The sequence below is a fragment of the Eriocheir sinensis genome, chromosome 56 (assembly GCF_024679095.1).
Source record: "Eriocheir sinensis breed Jianghai 21 chromosome 56, ASM2467909v1, whole genome shotgun sequence".
NCBI lineage: Eukaryota > Metazoa > Arthropoda > Malacostraca > Decapoda > Varunidae > Eriocheir > Eriocheir sinensis.
Genome location: NC_066564.1, coordinates 1258848 through 1276691, shown reverse-complemented (window position 1 = coordinate 1276691; position 17844 = coordinate 1258848). Strand labels below are relative to the sequence as shown.

The following is a 17844-nucleotide window of genomic DNA, read 5'->3' as shown; positions in this document are numbered from 1 at the left end:
TGTAAGGTATTATTGATATAGTTCTATATAGGAGGCTCATGTGTTATATATTCAATTTTTCTCATTGTTCAGAAGGGTTCTTTGATTTCTAATTCTTGAGTTTCATACTATGAATTTCATTTAATGCATATATTGCAGTTTTGATTTTCACCTTAGTTCATACCTTTTTTTTAACTCGTATGAAAGTACTGAATATTTAACTGACTATTGTTTGTGGTCCAACAGGAGACGTACAAGAAATGAAGACGGAGTACGAGGAGAGCTGTCTGGCCATCAATGACGACAACAAGCTTCTGCACCAGTTTTGTGACAGACTAGAGTTTATTTTCTCTTTTGGGCTGAGAGGTGAGTCTAATATTTACGGAAGTTCATTAGTTTTCAGTGCTAATGAGTATGGTTGGCATATTCTTTGTATTCAAATTATACAATTATATTGTGATTGAAGTTCTATTTTTGGTCATCTGTTGTGTCATAATATTTATCCTTTTATCTATGCATGTTTTAGATTAGATTGGTATAGTTGTGAGTATGGAAGAAAAGCTATTTGGTTACCTTTTGAAGTATATTGAGTACTTTATAATGGGTGAGTCATGAGTGTTTTGTTTCAGAGGGAAGCGGCTTCCTGAGTGGGCGGAGGGACCTGTGGCAGTACTTCTGCAAGTGTCTGGCCAACAGGCGCAACATCCATGATGGGCTCAAGATAGTCAAGGCAAACACAGAGGTGAGGGAGACTTTTTATTATTTATTTTTTATTTTTTATGTCGCGGCCTATTGCGCCGGTAGGCTTCTTCCCGGTGGATCCTGATGGTCGGTCCAAGGCTTCCCAGTGGGTCCTGATGGTCGGCCCAGCCCATTCTGGCACAGGCGAATGTTTATAGTGGTGCCATCTTGCATTGGCTCATGCTGCCCTCCCGGAGCTCATCTTTAATCCTAGAATCTAGAATCCGGGTTGATAGGTGGTCTTCTGGACACCATGTGGGTAGTTTTAAGCCACTCGGTGGCGGCTGAAAAATCCCAGCTTGGTGGCACCGGTCGGGGATTGAACTCGCGTCCTCCTGAACGCGGGGCCGTCACGCTATCCGTTCAGCCACCGCCTCCGTGTCCATTATATGTTGGTAATGTCAAGTAATTTGGATTTATTTTCCTGAAGTATATTGCAAGTGTAGCCCTTTTGAATGTGGAACAGATGCATAAGATAACTAAATGTGTATGTTAGGACTTTAAGCCAAATAGATAAGTAATATTACAATGCAACACCATATGGCAGTAAGTAGTTGCTAAATGAAATTTCATTTAATGTAGGTAAGAGCAAGTACTTTTATGTTTGCTTTTTCTTACCTGTATCTCTTTGCTCTGCAGCTGAAGACCAGCCTTGGTCGGTTCCGGTGCTTTATACGGTACTGCCTCGTGCACCAGAGCCTCGGGGATGTGGTCCAGCAGTGTGTTGACAATCGGGCAGTGACAGCCCAGTTCTACCAAGATGGCTCGCTAACTCTTGATGCCAAGCTGCTTCCCACTCTGCTCAGCTGCCTCTACCAACTCTGTGATGTTCCCTTTGATCTGCCTCCATCTGGCCATGATCTGGACGTGTCATGGCCGACTTTCACCAGGTAAGCATTATCAAACAGACTGGAGGGGCACCTCCCTCAGTGATGTTCTGTCAGTGTTTCCTCTGTGCAAGTCTCTTACACATATATTTTTGTATGAGAAAAACATGTTCCATATTTTCTTACTTGGAGGGCACCCTTTTTGCAAATATTTCTCTGTGTTCTCCAAGACATCAGTGATAGGTAAAAGGTAAGGGTAGGGTTTACTCATAGCCACCACCTGTACAGGCCATGATTCATCAGTAGTGTAACTTCACCACAGCTGTTCAACATATACATGAACATAGGGTTGAGAAAAATAGACTAGAATATTGGAAATAAGTGTAAAGTTGGTAAAAACAAAAAAAAGTAGGTACATTTCCAGTCTTATATTATATGTAATGCAGAACAGGAGGCCCTATTTATATAATTGCTAGACGTATTATAGAAGCATAAAAGTCTGTGCTGTTGTGGTTAGGACTCCTAGCTCAGTTGGTGATAACTGACATCCTTAGTAAGAGAGAGCTTGGAATATGGCCGTATGACCCATCATTGATATGAGAGGCAGATGTTCCTGTTAGGTGGTGAAGAGAATGATTCTTTGGAGGGGCTGATGAGTAATGGCAATATTGGGGTGGATTCAGCCATGGGAATCTTTCCAGGAATCTTGTTACTAATCCTAATCAAATCCCCATTACTCGACAGGGTTGCATTCCATAGAAATTTATCAAATAGTTGAACAACTAAACTGAATTTCCAATAGGATTACTTAGAAATAGGGTGGTTAGATTTCTGACTACCTTTTTGACTCAAGAAAAATTAAATAGAAAAGGAAAATTGCATATTTTCTTAAATGCTTCTGGAAGGATCTTGGCATTTGTGTTGTCGTGGGTTTCTGCTTCACTTTGGATGCGTTGGCTTGGGCACCATTAACTGAGCAGGTCAGCTGACTCCGCCATCGCACAATTTATAATGCGAAAGAGCAGCGTGAGCTTCACGGGCCAGGGCGGGGGTGGAGTGGATTGATCCTTCTGACCTGCCAAATGATTACTGTTACCACTACTGAACACTGTTTTTAATAACAGTGGCCATAAGTTTCATGGACCTCCTAGATTTAAATATCAATTAGTTTTGGAATCTAGCTGTGGACCTGAAACAGAGAGTGGTGCAGCTTCATGTTTACCAACCAGCTGCTGTCAACATTGTTGGGTTTAATGCTTCTGAATGAGTGGGGAGACTGCATTCACCAAAGATAAAGCGAAAGCCAGAAATATACCAGTCATGAATCAGGAAGCAGTGAGGGAAGTGATAGGCATTGATGAATAGTATTATAGAATTAAACCAGCACTGGGTAATGATGTTGGTGAACATATGCATTTACTTGAATGTAGGAAAACTACATAATGTGCAATAAAAATCAAAACACTTACCCTCCCATGGCTCTGTTGTTGGGCTGGGCTTTTATTACTCTATTTCACTTACTGAAGGTAAAGAAGCTGGTAGGGTCAAGGCCATGGTGTGTCCATCCCTAGTAAGGCGACAGCATCAGGCAGTGGCTTCAGTGGTGTTGACTTTTAGGTAGTTTTCTTTACTTAGGATTTGCTCTCCTTTAACCCCTCCACTGCGATTGGCACAGATTTCACCTTCACTGGTAGCCTGTTAACATAAACTCCTGGGTCTTTCTTTGCCTCTGTGGTGGATAGTGAAGTGTTTCCCATGTGGTATTGGTATGCTGGATTTCCCCTCCCAAGGTGCATGACTTTACATTTTTCCTCATTGAATTGTAGCAGCCACTCTTTGTTCCATTCCTGTAGCTTGGTGAGGTCTTCTTGTAGGAAATCCGCAGTCAAGGGGTTAAGCATTCTCCACAGAAGGAAGTGCTGCTTGTACTCCCTAGGTTAACATACTTGGTCTTTATGGTTCTGTACTCATCTATCCTTTTGGAGCCTTGATTGATAGCCCTAGTAACTCTTTTTCTGCTTCTATATTTCCACCATTTGTACTTCACTCTTATATTTCACAAAGGTTCAGAGGCCAATAAATTCTTCGCTTTAGTCTGACACAAATGTGAGGTCGCTACGGGTGGGTTCCGAACCTCTTCACAGCGCTTCTGCATCACCTTCTCTCCCTCATATGGCAGCTACGTACTACTTGAAATTCTGTATCAAATATTCTCTAAACATTAAGTAAGATTTGGCAGTGCTATGGCCATGGACTCCCCCACCCAACCAGACATCATAGCTGAGTCTGACTACAATAAGGTTTAAAAGCTGATAATATAGTGATGGGCTTCTGTTTGTTGCCATCCAGCCAAATTCTAAGAAAAGACAAAGAGAGAAAGTGAGCCCCAGCAGAGGTTGTGGTGGTCCCAGGAAAGAATAATGCTCGGCCTGACAAGTGTGAAGATTGTAGTAATGAGTTGGCAGTGGTGTCCATTAGTGACTTGGCTGCACTGAGGCTGTATGGAGCGATATAAAGAGATACAAGACATAGAGAGGATGAATGGAGAGAGGGAGAGGGAGAGGGAAAGGAAGAGGAAGAGGGAAAGGAGGAAGAGGGAAAAGAGGAAGAAGAGGAAGAGGGAGAAGAAGAAGAGGAAGAGGAAGAGGAAGAGGAAGAGAGGAAGTACTAAAACTGAAAAATCTAATCGTAATTTCATCATTAAGTGAAAATTCTTCCTCATTTCTGTCTGTCGCACTAAAAAACAAACTTGAATGATTGAATTTAGTGTAATGTGCAGTGAGTAGGAAGTGCCTCAGGTGGCTGCACCTTCCCCAGAGTGCAGCAGGGGCTAAAAACGGAACACTTGAGGCATAAGGAAGCGATAGGTAGGATTTGGCAGCACTCCCTCTGGCTGATCCGTTGAGGTCATGCGTTATCTGTCATCACGTTCGTCTTACACGGCATGTTTTGTGAGATTTTGCCTATTACAGCATATCATGGAAACTGAATATTAACCCGGTAGCAGCAGGGATCATGTTTCTTAATGGTCCCCCCAAGCGAGAAAAATGATAAAAAATCACCCCTCACACGAACCATTTCATAATATATATCAAAGCATTTGTGATCAGTTTATGTATCATCTATTTGAGGGGGTTTAAATCATGGCACAAATTTGGCCCGTTGCTGCTACATGGAAAAGCCACAAATTTGGCCCGTCACTGCTACTGGTTAAGTGTGTTAGGCAGGATTAGTGCAGTTGATCAGTTCGGTCTTTGCAATTTATCTCATCTACTTTTCACTTTACATATAATACACTTTACTTATTGGGCAGCTCTTGAAATAATAAAGTAATAGTAATGAAAATTCCAAGACGTTTGTTCACATATTCAAACTGCAAAATGTTCCCTGAAATACTTGTCACTTTTCTATACTCTGGAGGCTCTGGATCACATAATTGTACCATATTTTACTCTCATCTCCATATTGTATCATTCTCTCTCTCTCTCTCTCTCTCTCTCTCTCTCTCTCTCTCTCTCTCTCTCTCTCTCTCTCTCTCTCTCTCTCTCTCTTCTCTTCTCTTCTCTTTTCTTTCTCTTTCTCTCTTTTTCTCTTTCTCTCTTTTTCTTTCTCTCTTTTTCTCTTTCTCTTCTTTTTCTCTTCTCTCTCTCTCTCTCTCTCTCTCTCTCTCTCTCTCTCTCTCTCTCTCTCTCTCTCTCTCTCTCTCTCTCTCTCTCTCTCTCTCTCTCTCTCTCTCTCTGTCTCAAGTTTTTTTTTCGTTTAACCAAGTTTATTCATGAACAGTGCTGAAGGCCTCTGCACCAGTCACTGAACTCACTCACTGTCTGGTTGGAGAGTAGGTCAGTGCAGATGAACAGCTTGTGGTGGCGGGAGGCTTTTTCTGGTTCTTTTTTTATCCACTCTAATATTTTCCTCCTCCTGCATTTCCTTGGGTACATATTTCAGGACTCACAAGACATACAAAAACACTCAATTGGCATAAGAAATAATAAGAATGTAATTTTATATCTTTACTTTGTTTTTTTTAGTGCGGTCACATAATGCTAAACTTGTACCTATTACTATGTGGTTGTAATTTGAATTCTATAACTTTCTCAGTGAAGGAAAAAAAATAGCGTTCCACAATTCATTTTTTTACCTCGAGGTCAAGAGATCTTTCATGTCACACACACACTTAAACACAAACAAAGAAACATGTAAGTTATATATAAAGAAGCCAAGTCTAAAAACTCTCATGACTGACAACTACTACTTCTATTTTCTTTTTATATCCCTCATTAAAATGGGGATTATTTGGCTGAGCGCCGCACCAATACGTCTTCTTCCTTTCTGTGGACATGTCAAGGAAGGGACAGCATAAAAAAGCGAAAAGGAAAAGGGGAAGAAAGAGGGGGTCAGAGGGGGAATACACGGAAGTTAGCAGGTAGTTTAACAGTAGAGGGAGGAAGGACAAAGGATAGCCTAATGGTAAAGGAAGGAAGAGGGAACATAATTGGAAAGACAAGGAAGGGATGGAAGAAAGAAGAGAGGGAAAGGGGAAGGAAGATGGTGTCAAAAGGGGGATTCCAATACACGGAAGTTGGCAGGTAGTTTAACAGTAGAGGGAGGAAAGACAAAGGGTAGACAAGGAAGGGATGGAAGAAAGAAGAGAGGGAAAGGTTAAGGAAGAGGGGACAAAGGAGGGACAGCAAGACACGGAAGTTAGGAGGTTATGGTAATAGATGAGGAAGGAATGACAAAGGGCTGTTTTAAAGGGAAGCAAGAGGACAATGAAAGGGACAGAAGAAAGAAGCGAGGAAAAGGGTAAGTAAGAGGGGGACAAAGGGAGGACAGCAAAACACGGATGTTGGCACGTTATGGTAATAGATGAGGAATGAAGGACAAAGGGAAGAAAGATGAGAACAGGCAAGACAAGAAAGAAACAGATGACAGAGGCAAGGGAAAAGGGAAAGAAGAGTAAAGGGATGGGTAGAAGACACGGAAGTTGGCAGACATTAGTAATAGTTGCGGAAGGAAGGGCAGAGGGTAATGGACAAAGGGTGGCTAATGGTATAGGCGGTATGAGGCGGAAGGGGCCGAGCTAGTGCTGGTGAGTGGTTACGTAGGGGCGGACATCCCATGCGGGGGCCAACTGTCTATGTTTAGATTTAGCCCCCCTCCTCCTCCTCTGGCTATCTCGCTCCCCCACCTCCCCCCTATGCTTAGTTCCCCCTTCAATCCTCCTCCGTTTATATTTCCATTGTAGTTTATTTGAATACTTGTCATGATTTATATGTATGCAAAGTTTCTTTTTTTATCTGTTTTATAAGGTCTAGTATATTTATTTCATTTTTAATTTTCGTGGTCAACTTTTCTTTCTAATTTTCTCTTATTTTCGATCCTTCGTTTATACTTCCATTGTAGTTTATTTGCCATGATTTGTGTTTGTAATTCATGTGTATATTTCTTTTTTTTCTTTTTTTCATGGTCAACTTTCCTTTCTCAGACTAGGCGCAGCGGGCGGGGGATGGAGACCGCCAAGCCGCGCCCTTTCCTTCTCCTCCCTGTACTCTCACACCTCGCAGGTCAGTCAGTCCCCGTTCACCTGTAAGCTAATGACGAGGTAGTGGGGGGCGAGGAGTCACAGGTGGGGGGCGACAGGTGAGGGGAGGGGTACAGTGCGTGGCATGGGATTAGCTGCCAAGTCTGCCGTTCCGAAAGCCGTGTCAAACGCACTTTTCCGTGATAATGTGGCCAGGGAATGTGTTGCTGACGGTGGTGAAACCCTCGCCGCGAGCACGTGTTGAGGGTGCGGGCGCGAGGGGAGCCAACTTGAGGCGGGCGGGCGCGTGGAGGCTCTTTGTCGACGCCTCGCCTTGGTTCTGGTACGGGCCGGGTGCGCACTTTTACAATTTTATATCCTTTCCGAGCATCATCTGTTTGCTATTTTCTTCACTGGGTAGTACTTTAACTTCTTTTGCGTCGTTTTCTCCAACCCCTCCTCCGCCCCTCTCCTTCCCCGCCGAGGCATGTACTGGCTGCTTCGTACCGTACCCCGGGGTGATGCAATTGTTTTAAAATACCGAAGTGAAGTGGGTCATGTCTGGCCAGTCACACGTGTTGCAGTACTCGCCCCCCCACCCCCCGCTGCCCCCCACGTGGTTTATTACACCGTTTAGTAGCAAGAGCTTTTTATAAGTGGTTCCTCAGGTATCTATCTCTCCCTCAGGTCCCGGCCACGACCTGAATTACTTTTGTACGCTTCCTGTGTGTCACGATTGATTGATTGATTGATAGTTTATTGTTGCAAGTAAACAACAAAGGAGAAGGGAGGAGCATGCCATCCCAACCCCCAGGCAGTACAGAGTGTGATTATACAACTAAGGAAACATGTGGAAGTAGCACCAGGAAACTAAAAAAGATACAGTGGTTGGGGCGCGTACGTTAAAATTATTAAGTGTTTATTTCTTTGTGTGGACGAGTGTCTCTTCACTGCTCTTCCTCCTTCCATTCACCTTTCGTTGACACCTTGGCGCCTCATGGCCACCACGTGTTCCCTGGACTCGGACTATTGACTCGGGAGTTCGTTACCCTTCAGTCGTGCGCACCAGCCAGATGGTGGCGTATTGCGCCTCTTCTGTCCTTTGTCATGGCAGAGCGAGGAAGGGAGTGACGTGAGTTCGACTGCGTGGCAACAAGGGTGGAAACAAGGGAGTCCGGAGCTCTAGAATCCCTGGGTAGAAATTGAGTCCTCTTGGGTAGTGTGCGGGATTAGTGCGTCGCCTGACCTGGATACGTGTGAGATGGAGCATTGTGACTGGAGTACGGGTAGTAATTTTATGAACTTTATGCTCGGGACTGAACCTCGCTGTGACAAGAAGCATGCTTGCTTGAAACATTGAAACGTGAATCGCTCCTCCCCTTCCCCGGTGTGCATGCCTGCTCTGTGACCAAGGAGTCTAGAAGTTACTCAAGCATCCTTGGTGGTGACCGTGGGTAGACCTGTCATCTATTTTTACCTGTCATGTATGGCCGGGTGTTTGTGGCTCGCCTGGACAAGTAGAGTGGTTTCTTGTGCTCGTAAATAGGTGTGATGACAACCGCTGATCCCGATGGGCATGTCTGCTGACGGTCTGGACATCCTGTTATTCACCGCAGCCACTATAAACACCTGCCTGCGCCAATACGGGCTGGGGCCGACTACCATCCTGGCCCCTCAAGCAAGCCTACTGGCGCTATAGGCGTACACGTAAAAAAAAAAGAGCAGCAATCAGCAGGGTTTCTAGTACTATATATGTCTCTAGACAGCGGTGACTACCCAGTTTTCGAGAAAATTTTACTATCCTTCCTGTTGCAAAATATATGCTCCAGAAATTAGTGCCACATTTCACGGAACAGAGAACCTCAGCATATTGGGAGATGCTCTGTTGAGCTTAAACGAGATCATTTCATAGAATCTGAATCTCTCCCCATCAGGACACCTCTCCTCCCGAAATTGACCTCTCTTTCGGCCACCTCTTGTGATTCTTTTTTTAGGAGCAGCGAGTAGCGTTTTTTTTTTTTTTTTTTTTGGTTATTGTTTCCTTTTTTGTGTGTGCCCTTGAGCTGTCTCCTTTGTTGTAAAAAACCTACTATAGTAAGGTTCGTAATACTTCTGTCACTTATTTTTACCGGTCACATATGATTGGGATTTCGAACCTAAGCTGGGAAATAGTGCGCTTTCCGGGAACCGTAAAATTAATGTGTGAGTGCTTGCTGGAATTTGAATCTCTCCCCATCACCACTACAGTAAGGTCCGTAATATTTCTGTTCCTTATTTTTACCGGTCACATATGATTGGGATTTCGAACCTAACCTGGGAAATAGTGCGCTTTCCGGGAACCATAAAATTAATGTGTGAGTGCTTGCTGCTTGCTGGCCGTGGGAATGCCCGCTCATGCACTCACTTTCCGCGGCCATGCATAAGAACCTCTGACGGGGGAAGACGGAAGAAGGATGCTCTCTTGGAATCGTAAAATATATTCCCATGGACGTGCTTGCTTGGTCACCGCAGGAACGTTTTCAGTCACTGTTGCGTGTTCTCTCGGTGTCGTAAAATGGATGTGTGGGGAGTATCAAGAAAATGACCTCTCTTTTCGCTTCTCGCTCTATTTTCTTTCGTCGGAGTAGTAGTAGCGGGCTTTTTTGTTACTGTTTCTGCTTATTTTGCCCTTAATCTGCCTCCCATGCTGTAAAAAAGGAAAAGAAAAAAAGAAAACAGCCTGCCATTTGTGCCTGCCTGCTTGGTGACCGTGGGAAGGCACTCAGTTACTTATTTTTACCGCCCTGCCATGCGTCATCCCGCCCGTACCCTCGCCCTTCGCCGCCCCGTGAAGTGCCGTGGCTCCTCCGTCTCCTCAGCGTGTCAGGCGACGAGGACACGCAGCAGTCACACGAGCTATTTATAAGAAAGTGCGCCGCCTGCCTCCTCCCCCTCCTTCCCCCTCCCTCCCCCTGATACGTTGAGGGTCAGGACGTGTTTCTTTCGCCGCGGTCTGTGGGTCGTATTTTAAAACATTTCGTCGCCCAAGTTCACATATTTGACATGGCTTTCGTAGGAGCTGTAGGCCTTTCCAGGGGTAGTTTTATGACCCTGGTGGTAGTTTGACCCTTCTTCTGTGCCATGAACCTTGAAAAACACTCATGAAAATCAGATTGATCCCCTGTTTGACCTTTAGAAATAGTTGATGTGAGAAGCGATGGTGTCTTAAAATACGCCCCTGTGCCTCTCTTTGCCTCCACCTGTAGCCAACGTCTGCTCCCCACCTCCACTTTTGAATTAGCAGAAGGAACGTTGGAAAACATTAACCCTATCGAAATAGTGGAGTTCTGAGCTCGTTTGATACATAGCTTGTCATATACAGACGTTGGGTTATCATTTAAGAGAGATGGGTTAGGATTTTGAAGGAAAGAAAGGGAGGGCCAGACTGTCAAACAAGGATAGGGTAGGATTCAGAAGTATAGGTTACCATTTCAGAGGCTAGGTTTGGTTAAGTTAAGTTACCATTTCAGAGGCTAGGTTTGGTTAGGTTAGGTTACCATTTCAGAGGCTAGGTTTGGTTAGGTTAGGTTACCATTTCAGAGGCTAGGTTTGGTTAGGTTAAGTTACCATTTCAGAGGCTTGGTTTGGTTAGGTTAGGTTACCATTTCAGAGGCTAGGTTTGGTTAGGTTAAGTTACCATTTCAGAAGCTAGGTTTGGTTAGGTTAAGTTACCATTTCAGAGGCTAGGTTTGGTTAGGTTAAGTTACCATTTCAAGGCTAGGTTTGGTTAGGTTAAGTTACCATTTCAGAGGCTAGGTTTGGTTAGGTTAGGTTACCATTTCAGAGGCTAGGTTTGGTTAAGTTAAGTTACCATTTCAGAGGCTAGGTTTGGTTAGATTAAGTTACCATTTCAGAGGCTAGGTTTGGTTAGGTTAGGTTACCATTTCAGAGGCTAGGTTAGGTTAGATTAAGTTACCATTTCAGAGGCTAGGTTTGGTTAAGTTAGGTTACCATTTCAGAGGCTAGGTTTGGTTAAGTTAAGTTACCATTTCAGAGGCTAGGTTTGGTTAGGTTAGGTTACCATTTCAGAGGCTTGGTTTGGTTAGGTTAAGTTACCATTTCAGAGGCTAGGTTTGGTTAGGTTAGGTTACCATTTCAAGGCTTGGTTTGGTTAGGTTAGGTTACCATTTCAGAGGCTAGGTTTGGTTAGGTTAGGTTACCATTTCAGAGGCTAGGTTTGGTTAGGTTAGGTTACCATTTCAGAGGCTAGGTTTGGTTAGGTTAGGTTACCATTTCAAGGCTTGGTTTGGTTAGGTTAGGCCAAGCTAACTGCGCCAACATATGAGTTCCCCCTCCCACCCCCACCCTTCCCCTCATCTTTCCTCACCTCCCCCGTTGTTGTTTCCCTCCTTCCTTCCTTTCTAATACCTTCTCTTCCCATTTCTTTCACTCTCCTCCCAAAAGTGCGCCCCCCTCCCCCTCCCTTGCCCCCCATTTCGTTAAGGATCTAGGGCTTTGGGTGCTTTCTTTTTTCGTCTGTGCCTCTCCTCCTCCTCCTCCTTCTACTACTACTACTACTACTACTACTACTCGCCTCGTGGGTTCGCGTCGCCACCACCTGTGTGTTGTTATGACGGTGTAATGGACAGGTGAAGCTAACTGCGCCAACATTTTATTAATTATCCTTCTCCCCCACTCCTTCCCCTCCTTCCTCTTGCCTCACCTCTCCATTGTTGTCTCCTTCCTTCCTTCCTTCCTCCCTTACCTTCTCCTCCCACCTTTCCTCCTTTCCTTTCCTTCTCTTCTCATTCCCTTCCCATCCTTTCTATTCATTTCCCTTTCTTCCTCCCTCATGTTCGTTTTCCCTTCCCTTTCCTTTCTTTTCATTTTGTTTTTCCTTCCTATCCCTTCCCTACCCTTCCCTTCCCTTCTATTCAGTTCCCTTTCTTCCTCCCTCATGTTGTCCTCTCCTCTTCGTTTTCCCTTCCCTTTCCCCTCTTTTCCTTTTGTTTTTCCTTCCCATCCCTTCCCTTTCCCCTCTTTTCCTTTTGTTTTTCCTTCCCATCCCTTCCCTTCCCTTCTCTTCCTTAACCTCCCTTTCTCACCATCCCTTTCCTTTCCTTTCTTCCCTTCCCTTCTCTTACCTTCTCATCCCATTCTTTCACTCTCCTCTTGAAAGTGCGTCGCCTAACTTCATTTTCTCCCGCTCCCCCGTTTTCGTTGAGGGCCAGGGGCTCAGGCAAGGTTCAAGGTGCGTCTCATTTTTCTCCGTCTCTGTCTCTATCTCCTCCTCGCCTCGTGGTCCGCGTCGCCGCCACCTGCCGCACCTCCGTCACCTGCTAACTCACTCACCCAAGAATCCACAACAGTCCGTATAAATAAGCTTATGCACGTGGAATGAGCAACACGTGCCTAGCTATTCGTGTTGGCGTGAGTGACGCATCGGGTTGTTATCGCGTCTTTTGTGCACTCAATGTTTACCCCGAAGTGACCCTGCCCCCCCACCCACCCACCTTCACCCCCCCCCTCAACCCCTTCTTCTTCTTAGTCGCCCTCTACATACCCTCCCTTCCCTATCATCATTTGCAGAACCGTTGCCAGGATACCCCTTCACTCCCTTCACCCCTTCTTCTTGCTCGCCCTCCACCCCCCTTCGTCTTTCTCCTTCCTCCTCTTCCTTCACCTCCCCGTTATTATTTCCCTCCTTCTTTCCTTTCTTTTTTTTTTTTTACCTTCTCTTCCTGTTTCTTTCACTTTCCTCCCACTCTCTTTTCCGCCCTTCCTTTCCTTTTTTTCCCTTCCCATCCCATCCCTTCTATTTGTTCTCTTTTCATCTCCTCCTCCTCCTCCTCCTCCTCCCTTCCTTTCCTTTCCCTGATCTTCCCTTTCTTTTCTTCCTCTCTCTACTCTTCTCATTTCCATCCCTTTCCTCCTCTTCCCTTTTCTTGCTTTCATTTCTTTTCCTCTTCTCTCATCTCCTCTCCCTTCTTTTTTCTTTCCTTTCCTTTCCTTTCTTTTTATTCTCATTTTCACCACTTCAATTTTTTCTCTTCTTTTTTCTGTCCCTTCCGTTTTTCTTTTCCATCTCACCCCTTCCCTTCCCTTCCCTTGTCTTTCTTTCTCTTCTCATTCCCTTCCTCCTGTTCCCTTCCCTTCCCTTCCCTTCCCTTCCCATCCTTTCCCACCCCTTCCCTTCCTTTCCCATCCCTTCTACTTCCTACCCACCCTTTCCCTTCCCTTCCCTTCCCTTCCCTTCCCTTCCCCATCAACGCTCCCAGAACCGTCGCCAGGATACCCCATCACACCCCACAATCTCCCCTCGTCTCCCCACCTACCTCCTCCTCCCCCACCCCATCACCTGTCCACCGCCCACACCTGTCATTTATGCCCTCAGGTGTTGGCCACTTGAGCGCCCCTGTGTCCGTCCCGTCATTATTATTTTGGAGCGTGTATCGATGGGTAATTTTTTTTCGTGTGTTGTTTTTGACGGTGTAATGGACTGATGGAGCCAACTGCGCCAACATGTTAATTCCGCTTCCCCTTCTCCCCCCAACCCCACCCCTTCTTTCCTTCCTTCCTCCCCCCGTTGTTATTTCCTTCCTTCCTATTTAACATTCTCCTTCTATTTGCTTCACTCCCCTCGCTCTACCGCCCTTCCTTTCCTCCTTCCCTTGCCTTCTTTTCCCTTCCCATCCCTTCTATTCCTCTCCCTTTATTCCTTCTGTTTTCCTTGCCTATTTTCCTACTCCCCTTCCCTTTTCCCTTTTTCTTTTCCTCACTTATTCTTCCCTTCCTTTTTTTTTTCTCTTTTCCTTTCATTCCCTTCCTCTTCTTTTCCTCTCCCTTCTTCCCTTACCATTTCCTTACCTTTCCTCACCTTCCCTTTCCTTGCCTTTCCTCTCGCATCTCTCCCTTCTGCTGTTCCCTTCCCTTTCTTTTCCTTTTTTTTTTTCTTTTTCTCCCCTTCCATTTTACCCCCTTTTCTTTTTTTCCTTCCTTTCCCTTCCCTTTCGTTCATTTTCTTTTCCTTCCCTTCCCTTCCCTTCCCTTCCCTTTCGTTCCTTTCCCTTTCTTTCCCTTCCCTTCCCTTCCCTTCCTTTCCCTACCAACACTCCTACGGGACCTTCTGATATCAGCAGTTTGTTTTACACTTTTCTAACACACCCATTTCCAAGCATACCCGGCCCTGACATGCCCCTGAAAGATGCCCCGACGTTCCCTCCCAACACTCGCCACCAGAAGCATGGAACACCAGTAGAATTAAAACACAGAAACTACCCCGAGACGATATGCTATAAAAATAATTCCTTCAAGCCGTTCCTAGCAAGGCCTCGCGACTCACCAGTTGGGAGCCCCTGGTCTATACACAAAGCATTTATTTTTTTCAGAGAGAGAGAGAGAGAGAGAGAGAGAGAGAGAGAGAGAGAGAGAGAGAGAGAGAGAGAGAGAGAGAGAGAGAGAATTCCTGGCATGCGATTTCAATCTGGCTAGTGTTATTATTTCGGCGAAGAAAGTTTCTAGAGTATTCGAGGAAGGTTCAAAATACGTAATAAATGGCATGACGAGAACTGTGGTGAGGAACGTTACTATAAAAACGTTACTAGCGGCAGAAGCAGTCTAGAAGTAATAGTAGTAGTAGTAGGTGTTGTTTTTTGTGGTGTTGACAAAGAATAGTAGTTGGTTCGTAAGAGATGACGATGAGATTGCTGTAGTGGTGGCGGCGGTGTTGTGGTGGTGGTAGAAGTGGTGGATGTGGTGGGTGAGGAACGTTACTAGCGGCAGAAGCAGTCTAGAAGTAGTAGTAGTAGTAGTAGTAGGTGTTGTTTTTGTGGTGTTGACAAAGAATAGTTGTTGGTTCGTAAGAGATGACGATGAGATTGCTGTAGTGGTGGCGGCGGCTGTGGTGGTGGTGGTAGGAGTGGTGGATGGGATGGTGCCATGGTGGGGCAGGGTAGGCACCGTGTTGGGCACAGTGCCAGTGTTACGAAGGGGCCAAAGGAAGCCAGAGAACCAGCCAGCCAGTGAAGCTAGTCAGGCAGTCAGTCAGTGGGCAACCCTCCTCTCTGACACACACACACACGTATCATATTCTGCAGTCACTCGATATCGCACTGCCTTGGTGTATTGCTTGCGACAGACCCGAGTTGAGTCTTTCCTCGTCCTCCCTCTTCCTCTCCAGCAGCATCAACACATTCTCATCGACTGCCAGAGAAAAAAACGTTGTATGCACTCGATTGCTACTCTTTTGGTTTGACTGTGGAAGTGAACATTGAAGGAAAATCGAAAGAAAATTATAAAAGAAAGACCAGACGCGTGTGATCGTGTATGCGTGTGTGATTATGTTCCCTAAGCCTTGACTTCGGAAACGAGGTAAATAGAGGTTTGTGAGTGTGTAATTGTGTGCGTGTTTACATTTAATAGCTTTTTTTTTTGCGTTATTGCTGTCTTTTATGTTATTACTTACTAATAGCCTTTTTTTGCGTTATTGCTGTCTTTTTTTGCGTTATTGCTGTCTTTTTTTGCGTTATTGCTGTCTTTTTTTGCGTTATTGCTGTCTTTTTGCGTTATTGCTGTCTTTTTTTTGCGTTATTGCTGTCTTTTTTTGCGTTATTGCTGTCTTTTTTTGCGTTATTGCTGTCTTTTTTTGCGTTATTGCTGTCTTATTTTTGCGTTATTGCTGTCTTTTTTTGCGTTATTGCTGTCTTATTTTTGCGTTATTGCTGTCTTTTATGTCATTACTTAATAGCCTTTTGTTTGCGTTATTACTGCTATTTATGTCATTACTTACCCCTGTTTTGTTCCCTGGCCTGACCAACCTGGTTACCAACACGGAGGTTATTAATCCCTGTTTGTCTCGGGCTAAGCCTCAGAGAAGTCGATTTTTTTGTGTCATTAAATTTTTAAGTGTCTTAGTTTATTTTATCAAAGCTGCCCTCTCCTATCTGCCATTCATCCGCATTTCTTATCTTTTATCTTGATTTTTTCCTCTTAAGTAAAACCAAGTGTCTCATCGTTCTCTATTGCTCCCTCAATCTCCACTAAATCAGTCACTCAGTCAGTTAGCGAATGTCTTATCATACCCTCACTTCATACTATCGTTCCTCCATCCCGCCCTTCCGGAGTCTTCCCTTCCCTTCCCTTCCCACCCCTTCCTTTCCCTTCCTTTTCCTTCCTTTTCCTTCTCTTCCCTTCCCACCCCTTCTTTTCCCTTCCCTTCCTTTTCCTTCCTTTCCCTTCCCTTTCCTTTCCTTTCCTTTCCTTCCTTTCCCTTCCCTTCCCTTCCTTTCCCTTCCCTTTCCTTCCTTTCCCTTCCCTTGTCTTTCTTTTTCCTTCCCTTCCCTTCCCTTCCTTCCTTCCATCTCTCTCCTTCCTTCCTTCTCCCTTCCTTCCTTCCTTCCTTCCTTTCCCTTTCCTTCCTTCCTTTCCTTCCCTTCCTTCCCTTCCTTTCCCTTTCCTTCCTTTCCCTTCCCTTATCTTTCTTTTTCCTTCCCTTCCCACCCTTTCCTTTCCCTTCCTTTCCCTTCCCTTCCCTTCCTTTCCCTTCCCTTCCCTTTCCTTCCCTTCCCTTTCCTCTTTTTTCCCTTCCCTTGTCTTTCCCTTCCCTCCCTTTCCTTTCCCTTCCTTTCCCTTCCCTTCCCTTCTCACCCCTTCCTTTCCCTTCCTTTCCATCTCTTCCCTTCCCACCCCTACTCTTCCCTTCCCTTCCTTTTCCTTCCCTTCCTTTCCCTTCCCTTCCCTTCCCTTTCAGTTAGCGAATGTCTTCCCAAACCCTCACTTCATACTATCGTTCCTCCACCCCGCCCTTCCGCAGTCTTCGTCCCAGCCAGTTTCAGCCAGTCTTCTACACGTCTTTTGCCTCTCCCGTTCCCAAATTCAGCCATCAACTACCCACTCACGTCTATTTCTCTCCATTATTTTACCATGTCAGTCTTTAACATGATTCTTCCCTCCACCCAGTCACGCCTTTTCTCTTCATTCTTTTTCCATGTCAGTCTTTAACATGTTTCTTGCCTCCTCTGTCTCTCAATCCACCCACCCACTCACCTCTTTTCTCTCCATTCTTTAACTAATTCAATCTTACATGTCTCTTCCACGAATCTTCCTTCCTCCTCCGTTCCTAAATCCAGCCACCCAGTCATGTCTGTTTCTCTCCAGTTCCAATTCCTCATGTCGCTCATATTTCATTAATTGTATTTACTTCTTGATTTCTTGTTTGTTTGTTGTGTATTTCAAGATATTATTACCCTATCCTTCTCTCCCTCCATTTACATAATCTTATCTCTTCTTACGTCCTCTGTTTCCTTCTCTCTCTCTCGACCCTTTCACTTTCGTTTCCTCGTTCGCTGCGTCTCAGGTGTTCAGAGGCTAATGAACCGGCGGCTTATAGGTAGGTATTCTAAGACATTTCACTTCTTACATCAACTAGCCTATTTCTAAAGGTCAAAGAGGGGGTCAATCGGGTTCTAGTGTTTCGTTAGGTTCATGGTATACAGAGGAACGGTCAAACTACTACCAGGGTCATAAAACTACTCCTGGAAATGCCCAAAACTCCTACGAAAGCCTTGGCAAATGTGTGAACTTGGGCGATGCAATGTTTTAAAATACGCCCCATAGTGTCCGTCTTCCTCCCTCTCTACCTACTTCGCCTTATGCAATGTTAGTAATCAGTCTGCTTCCGCCTCCACCATTCCACGAAGGCGCAGCGCATGAGTCTGTTGATGAAAAGAGAGAATGATGAAGGGAAGGTGGAAGGGAAAAGGAAGATGGAGGAAGGGAAGGAATGGGAAAGTGTTGGGT

General features: G+C 45.1%; 1 protein-coding gene across 10 annotated transcripts in view; it reads left to right on the top strand.

Moving 5' to 3' along the window:
• LOC126984150 (FYVE and coiled-coil domain-containing protein 1-like) overlaps positions 1–17844 on the top strand; it is a 46325-nt gene that overhangs the window by 3419 nt on the left and 25062 nt on the right. For 8 of the 10 annotated variants that reach the window (XM_050837534.1, XM_050837532.1, XM_050837540.1 and 5 more), the window contains 4 exons: positions 226–345; positions 609–721; positions 1360–1610; positions 7033–7111. In XM_050837534.1, coding sequence (XP_050693491.1) covers positions 226–345; positions 609–721; positions 1360–1610; positions 7033–7111 — 563 coding nt within the window. Of the gene's footprint in view, positions 1–225; positions 346–608; positions 722–1359; positions 1611–7032; positions 7112–15058; positions 15428–17844 lie in introns of those variants that run through there. The other 2 variants (XM_050837537.1, XM_050837539.1) reach the window with 2 other exon arrangements.